This window comes from Cyprinodon variegatus, unplaced genomic scaffold (assembly GCF_000732505.1).
Source record: "Cyprinodon variegatus isolate N-32 unplaced genomic scaffold, C_variegatus-1.0 Scaffold154, whole genome shotgun sequence".
NCBI lineage: Eukaryota > Metazoa > Chordata > Actinopteri > Cyprinodontiformes > Cyprinodontidae > Cyprinodon > Cyprinodon variegatus.
The window spans coordinates 302,527-311,067 of NW_015150607.1; the positions used below are offsets into that span (position 1 = coordinate 302,527).

General features: G+C 38.6%; 1 protein-coding gene across 2 annotated transcripts in view; it reads left to right on the forward strand.

The window, feature by feature from the left end:
- Nucleotides 1-2,450: 2,450 nt before the first annotated feature.
- The window catches only part of nom1 (nucleolar protein with MIF4G domain 1), a 13,832-nt gene continuing 7,741 nt past the window's right edge, over nt 2,451-8,541 (forward strand). The window contains exons 1-6 of one of the 2 annotated variants that reach the window (XM_015377441.1): nt 2,451-3,531; nt 3,625-3,737; nt 4,926-5,121; nt 6,301-6,624; nt 6,762-6,872; nt 7,280-7,450. In XM_015377441.1, the coding sequence (XP_015232927.1) occupies nt 2,614-3,531; nt 3,625-3,737; nt 4,926-5,121; nt 6,301-6,624; nt 6,762-6,872; nt 7,280-7,450 (1,833 nt within the window). In that variant the 5' untranslated portion in view covers nt 2,451-2,613. The remainder of the gene's footprint in view (nt 3,532-3,624; nt 3,738-4,925; nt 5,122-6,300; nt 6,625-6,761; nt 6,873-7,279; nt 7,451-8,541) is intronic. The other variant, XM_015377440.1, reaches the window with a different exon arrangement.

Sequence of the window (8,541 nt, forward strand, 5' to 3'; positions counted from 1 at the left end):
AAGGGATGTGACCCTCTCGTCTACAGGGGTGAACTCCAACACGAGACGGCTGAGCTGGGGGGAGACAAGCAGCCCCGCCCTCCGCCTCTCCCCGCGGGTCACTCCAGAGTAGAAGAGAGTCCAGCCTCTCTCAAGGAGCTCGGTTCCAGAGCCCTGGCTGTGCGTAGAGGTGAGCCAAACTATTTCTAGCTGGTATCGCTCCACCTCCCGCACAAGTTCAGGCTCCTTCCCCGCCAGTGAGGTGACATTCCACGTCCCCAGAGCCAGTTTAAGCGCCCGCGGATCAGGTCGCCGAGGTCTCTGCCTCTGGCTGCCGCCCAATCCACTTTGCACCGGTCCCTCATGGTTCCCCCTGCAGGTGGTGGGCCCACTGGGGGATGGCCTCGCATCGCTCCTTCGGGCTGGGCCCGGCCGGGTCCCGCGAGGAAGAACCCGACCACCAGGCGCTCGCCAACGAACCCCAACCCCAGGCCTGGCTCCAGGGTGGGGTCCCGGCTCCGCCGTACCGGGCGATGTCACTTGCCTCGTTGTTGTGCTCATCATAAGGGTTTTTGAACCGCTCTTCGTCTGACCTGTCTGCCTTGACCCTAACCCTAACCTTTAACCCTAACCCTTGAAATAATTTAGTTTTCTTTAAAAATTAAATAAAATAAATATATAATAAATAAATAAAAATAATTATTTGTATATGTTTACTGCCCAAATTCTTCCTCAAACTATCTAATAAATTAATATTTTCCTTAATACATTCAAACTATTTCCTCATATATCTTCTCTCGCTTTCATATTTATGATATTCCAGTATAACATGTTCCATTGTTTAATATTTTCCACAGTCATCACATTTCCAGTAGTATGCTTTTGAATTTATGTATAATTAAGTCCAGTATGCCCAAATCTTAACCTTGTTATCACTCTCTCCTCCTTTCTATTTAGTCTTTCTTTCTTTATCAACATCAACTTTAAATTTTATCTAGTTCGTAGCATAATTACATAAGCTGAAGATTTTTGACTATTCAAAAAATGTTGATGCACATGGATACTATGAAGAGGAAATTATTAGATTTATAGTAGTACATCTCTGATATTTCAAGCAAAATATTGAAATGCATTTAAATTACTATGAGTCTTCATTGCTTTTAGATTAGTTAATCCGTTTAAAGTTTGAATTCAGATTTTCAGTTTAGTATTGAACTGAGGTGAAGGCTTTTGAAATTCAGAAGATACTTTTAAAAAAATCCAAAATGTAATTGTTCCTCAAAGGGGGTTTCGTTAGCGAGTTGTTGATGTAGATGCTGGTGGTTGAAAGCAGTTGGTTCCACATTACAATTTTCCGTAGACCATTAAAATGAATAAATGTTTTTGGTTTTCCAAATAGAATCAAATTTATTTACAGTTTATTTTTGTATGCATTTAGTGTTATTAAACAGTTTTGTCTTGATAGGATAAATATAGATCAAGTTTACATGTCTGGGTGGCCTTACAACAGGGCTTTGCACTATTACACTGATCATAATAATTCATTAGAAACTAATCTCTGAGCTAAATAATTATGATGCACAAGCATCCCTTAAAACGTATTGGGCATTTCCATTTTAGTATTTGTACTGCTGTTTTTTCCTATTTCAAATTGTTTAAGATAGGAAATTGAAAATCAAACATTAAAGAATCAATAAAAACTTTATTAAAAAGTGCTCAAAATAACAAAGAAAATTTTTTTTTTTTTTAAAGACTGCCATATTTAACGTAGAGAAAAATAGTCATAATATTCGGATTTTAAAGGTTTAAATTGTTAAAGAAAAAAACGAACAGAGAGAAAATAGGACCAATTGATAACGACGTGTGACTTTTTCCACTACAATGTTTTTGGCATGCAAAAATATCACTCTTTTGAACACATAATGTTTTGGGAAGAGAAAAGTTTTATTTCGCTGTTCCTAAAAACCTGCCGGACTACTTTCGGCTTGACCAAAACTGGACGATAACTCTGCTCACAGGACGCTTCCAGGGGTAAGTCAGTGTGATTGCATGACACTGGTGATGGGGATGCCATACAGATTCATGTCAAAAATACCGAACTATCCCTTTAAACACCAACTTCTTCTTCTTTATTAGATTGGCGGATAGCAAACAGCTTATAGATGCATACCGCCACCTACTGTACATAAGTTTGTAGCTCTATAGTTCCACCTACTATATTCTATTTTTTATTTTTTTTATTTTTTTGTGTGTGTTATGTAAAAATAAAAACAATGCTTTATTAATAACCAAATTTTCCTCCCTATCTCCATCTTAAACCCCAACTAGATTAAATATCCCCTTTTATTCGGTTCACTTCAGTGGTCCAAATGTTCCGCGTCTCCTCTCCCAATATGGCGGACTCTTTCTCGCATCCCTTTAACGTAAATTTCACATCGACGACGTAAGTGGCGTAACCCGGAAGTAAATAGTAAACCAACGAAACCTTTCCTCATGGATATCCATGTGCAATGTGAGGTATTTATTTGATCGAAATAGGCATCGTTAGAGTTACTGCCGTAGACTGCAGTTTTACATTTAGTGTCGCCGGTTTCAAACATTTTTTAAGCTAATTTCCGCAGGGTGTTTGTGGAAATGAAAGGTGGGAAATGGAAGCAAAACAGCAAGAAGAAAAAAGGGAACGAGGTTTTACAGAAATACATGAATGCGGTCGACGAGTTTGTAAAAGGTAAAAGTGATCAGGATGGAGCAGACGGAGGACAGGGGCTGCGATCCGTGAAAACCAAAAGCAGAAAGGAGCTACGCAAAGAAAAGAGAAGGCTGAAAAAAGCCAAGATGAAAAGTCACTATGAAGGGAAAAAATTCGACAGTTTTGCCTCAGATCATGTAGGAAAAGCCGCGGTCGGATCTGGTAATGATTCCCAGGGTCAGAAGAAGAAAGCTGATAAACCCAAAAGGGACGTCACAAAAACACCTGCAAACAAAAACATGGGGCTTCCTGCAGAGAAATCCGCCTCTTCTGGGTCCAAGTCCTCCAAGAAAACCAACAAGCTTAAAGAAACTAGAAAAATGGCTCTGCTGGAGGCAAATGAGCAAGAGGACAGGGAGATAAAAAAGCTGGAGCGATACCTTGGATTAAACAAAAGGAAAAACAAGAAAAGTCTCCCTCAGTCATTCGTGAGCGATGGACTAGATTACATCCTTGGAGTGCTGGACTCCAGCTCATCAGGAGCAGGGATGTATGATGAAGACTGTGATGCTGATGAGGACATGGAGGCTGCTAAGGACAACTTTGAAAAGCTGGGTGAGGAATATGTGTCAGAAGAAGAGGTGGAAGCTGAGGATGAGATGGAGAGTGAAGGAAGTGAGGGTGCTGAAGATGAGGAGATGGGGAGTGAAGAAGATGTTGATGACGATGATGATGACGATGATGATGATGATGATGATGATGATGATGATGATGAAATGAACAAAACTGATGCTGGGGCTGATTCCGGAGCTGATAGTGAAACCGAGGAGGCAAACCCCAATCCTGACACAACATCACAAGCTGTGAGTTCAGATCATTAACTTTGCTGCTCAAATTTTTTCCCAAAAAAAGCAATAATTATCCTGTCTTGATCTCCATTCAATAATTTCTCAAAGGGCACCTCAAGGGAGAACAAGTATGTCCCACCTCAGCTGCGAAACACTGGAGATGATAAACGCAAAGCTGAGCTGGAGAAGCTGAAGAGGAAAGTCAAAGGCCTGTTAAACAGGTAACATTCCTGCAGCAACACAATTCAGATAGTAAAAAGCTGCAGAAGTAGCTTTGAATCACCAATTTTTATACAACACACATATACATTCGTCTGATACAGTGTATCTTTTTCATTATTTTATACAAATGCCCTTAACTCCAGACATCATCAGTGTGGGATTCTCTATAAATCTGCAGCAACAGCTGTACTAATTAATCTTTTTTGATGGGAGGGCATGGATGCAAAGAATTTGCTCCATTTCAGCATAAAAACTTAATTTAAAGAATGTCATGCCATCCACATATTTTTTTTCTATAAATGTTTTATTGTGAACACACCATCATTTGCTGGATACTTCCCACAATTATTTTCTTAAATCCTTGTGAAAAGGAATAGTTTTTTTTCCTCATTTTGTTAAAACAGAAACTGGATGAAAAGTTTTCATTAACTTTTCTGAATAATTGATTGTTTTGTCTCAATGTGTAAACATCTTGTCCATCTTGGGTCCCTTGGATAACAACATCTTTTAAAAATTAATGAATATTAAGAAAAATGTTATTCTTCACCCCCCATATCAAATATTCATTATTTTTATTTACTGAACCACTTAGATGTCAATTTTAAAATCTATTTTTCTTAAAATAAGACAGAACAATTTTTTCTCATATTTTTTTTTTGTTAGGATACTTGAAAGTTTATCTGAAATGTTAAGAATATATATATATATATATATAAATTTTCTGGCAGAAGTTTATATACTGTAAATATTGGCATGGATGTAAAGTTCAATTTATTCCCTTTAATGCTGTAGTACTAAATAACTTTAGTTTTTGTGGATGTTGGCTCCCCCCAGTGGACAAAAACTGTATTGTTTTGAATGAAGAAAATATAAATGTAAATCCCTTTATTGTCCCACAATGGGGAAATTTACTTTATGCATTAAAGTCATCCCCTTGGGCAGCAGTGGGCTGCCATTGTGTGGTACCTGGGAGGCAGTGTGGGGTTAAGGGTCTTGCTCAGAGACCCATAGTGGCAGTCTATGGGTATCGAACCGGGTACCTCTCTATGCGAGGAAACTATGCATTAGGTAAACCATTAGAAACATTTGACCCAAAATAGAAGATATCAAAGCTCATCCTATAATAATGATGACACCATCTGATATTAGTGCTCAGAAATTGACTTTTTTTTTCTCATCAATTTCAGGCTGAGCGAGCCCAACATGGCCTATATCAGCAGTCAGCTGGAGGAGCTGTACATGAGCTGCAGCAGGAAGGACATGAACGACACCCTGACTGACGTGCTGCTCGCAGCCTGCGTCACGCCGACCCTGATGCCCGACAGGCTGCTGATGGAGCATGTGCTGCTGGTCAGCATCCTTCATCATGCTGTGGGACTGGAGGTGAGTGTCTTTTTAGCCTCTGAAAGGAGATGGAGGAACACTGACAGCAGATTACATTATATTTATCCCTTCAGCGCATCGGTCTGCAACCTTTGCAATCCATAGAGCTGTATTTACATTCAGTCCAGCTAATAGAGCTGAAGACATTGGGTGATGTTTTTTAAAGGGAGAAAAAGATAACTTAAATTTTATAAAAATCTACCAAACATTTGTTAAAATGAAGGAAAAAAGTTACAAAAAGAGAATAGATAAATTTTTTATGGGTTGCTGACATTTTGGGAAAATTTGTGTAAGGTGAAATAGTAAAAAAGAAAAACAACTTGTTTGCAGATGAGTCCTGCAGTTCTGTGTTTTGGCCACAGGTGGCAGTGCCAATTGAAACCTCTGCTATGCCTCATAAAAAACAGTTTTTTTCCACTTAAAAAAGATGAAAAAAATAAATAAATCTGTTTTACATAGAGTCAGTTTATTATAGAAATTAAACCAAATGAATGAATGGAGAGAATGCTAACCAGCCTTTGTTACTGTATTGTTTTTTTCAAAGATTATTTTGCTGATGAAGTGCAAGTTTGTAAAGGGCCAAAGGTTGCAGACCCCTGCTTTTGTGCATGAATAGTCGTATTATTCTTCTTTGTCGGTTTTCTTCATTTGAACTTGATTTGTTTTGCAGTAAATTTCTTCACATTTTTTTTTTTAGCTAAAGCTCTTCAAAAATAATTGGAAAGCAATTAACTACTTCTTGTAGTTAGCTATTACTGTATTCATATGTGTTTATTTTATTTTTGAATTTGTTCTTTAATCACTGGCATAATCTTTATTAATTAAAGGTTAATTATTTTTATTTTTCTGATTCTGGGGAGCTGTGGACTTTAAAATTATTTTTTTTAAATTTCCAATCCTGTTGTCGCTATGATAAATATTTTATTTTATTTTATTTTTTCTCCTGCTTTTTTCTGATATTCTGAAATAAAATTAGACATAAATATGTTTTCTTCCTTCCTTCTTTCCTTACTTCCTTACTTACTTATGGGTTTTATTGGTTCCATTTTTAAAATATAAACTTTAAAAAGAGACTTAATTGTAACTATCAGGCATATTTTACTGAGCTCCTCCATAAATGTGCAGGTTTTGCATCTGCTCCATGTCATTTGAAGCTGACCACATTGTGTCCGATTCCAGGTAGGAGCCCATTTCCTTGAGACAGTTGTGCATAGGTTTGACGAGGTCTACAAGAGCTCCAGCGAGGACAAAGAGTGTGACAACCTCGTCGCCATCGTCGCCCACCTCTATAACTTCCAGGTGGTGCATTCTGTCCTCATATTTGACCTTCTGAAGCTACTGGTGGGAGCGTTCACAGAGAAGGACATCGAGTTAGTCCTGTTTGTGCTGAAGAACGTCGGCTTTGCCCTGAGGAAAGACGATGCTCTCGCTCTCAAAGAACTCATCTCCGAAGCTCAGCGAAAGGCTAATGAGATGGGAGCAAAGTTCAAGGATCAAACCAGGGTAGGTCACCCAAAAAAAATGTTTTTAACCTTCACCTTTAGCTCATTTTCGTAAAATCAGTACATGTTAAGGTTGATTATATCCTTATAAATTGTAACCCATTAAGGCTGCTAAAAGATGCGTAAACTTACCTCCAGGTGCGATTCATGCTGGAAACTATGCTGGCTTTGAAGAACAATGATATGAGGAAGATACCGGGCTATGATCCTGAGCCTGTAGAGAGACTGAGGAAGCTGCAGAGAACTCTGGTGAGTGATGATGAGACCAGGTTGACTAATCCTTCACCATAAACACACACATACAACTGCAGACTATTAGTGAGGCATCCCACTGTTGTTTTTGTGATTCAGTGTCATTTTTTAATCTAAAAACTGTTTAGTATTGTTTGTTTGAGATGGATTAACAGACAAAAGGAATAGCTTTGTTCCTCACCTTGCTTAAATGTTTAAATCTAATTACATAGTTGTTTTCTGCTGGGAAGGGACCTTTCTTTTTCAAGCCGCTGATTGTGATATTTTATTTCACCAAGAGGTGGCACCAGAGTCCCTTTTCCCACATAGGTCACTTTCAGCATCACAAAGCTGATTTTTTTTTTTGTTTAGCCTTTTTACATTAATCAAATATTACTACTTATTGGTGAATTTTCGATTCCCAGATCCACAGCAGTGCTGGAGGCAGTGATCTGAAGCTGAGGGTGTCTCTGGAAAACATCCTGAATGCAGAGCAGGTGGGCCGTTGGTGGATTGTAGGTTCGTCGTGGAGCGGAGCGCCAATGATCAGCAAACAGGCTGACACACCATCCCAGCAGAGCTCTGCTGAAGGACAGGTAGAGAAGAGTATGACTGAAATATATGCTGCTTCCTCTACATTCACCACCAGTATCTTGGAGCTAATTCCCTATTAAAGGTATTGTGGAGGATTAATTAAAAGACCTGCCATCTCCACGTTAAAAAAAATGCGCGTGCAAGAGCATGCACGAGCCCCTTTCTCCTCGTGCACGCCCTGTTTAAAATATGCATAGATCATACAAGCTTACTGTGTCCACACACAGCGGGGGCTATATGGTGAACTTTATATCAAAATCAGTCAACTGACCGTTCGGACAGATGATCATTGCTTTTTGCTCCCCATTGGTCACCTAACTCCTCATCCACTGCACGGTGTCTGCACCATCTTTGATATTAGTCGCCATTGTGTGGTTGTGACAGTGGGCCGCTGTGACAGCAAATCCCATAGTGCTTTGCGAGGAAAATTCTCCGTGCAAAGCATTCTGGGATAGATCTGCCTCCTCTCCTTTTTTCTTCTTATACACTTCGTAGACACTTTTACACTCATAGATTTACAACCATCGGCCATTTTCAAAGAGCAGCGGCGAGAGGGGTGAGCTTCAACGACTGTCTGAAACCCTAACACACCATACATATGCGGCTGAAAGATAGCTAACGGGACGAGCACGTAGGAAGGCCTTACATAAACATATCACCAAAATGACTGACAATTAGGAGGACCACTTACAGAAAAAACGTAAAACCCAGAAAAGAGAACAGAATATGGAATAAAATAGAATAGAGTTTAACTTTATTATCATTACACTGACACAAGTACAAAGCAATGAAATGTAGTTTGCATCTAACCAGAAGAGCCATACAGTATATAAACATTTATTTACATGTGCACAGAGATTCTGTATGTATTGACTGTAAATGGTATATATAAACAGAGATAAATTTTAAATGGCTATAAAATAAGTACATATGAAAACTATTTACGGATTTAGTTAGGAAATGGAATTTATATATATATATATATATTTATTAGTGGAATTATATAGAAGAACAGGCATTAAGATTCACATACACTGGTTTTTATATACGGTAGCTAAGTAAGATGTATATTGTTTCTTATTATTTTATCATT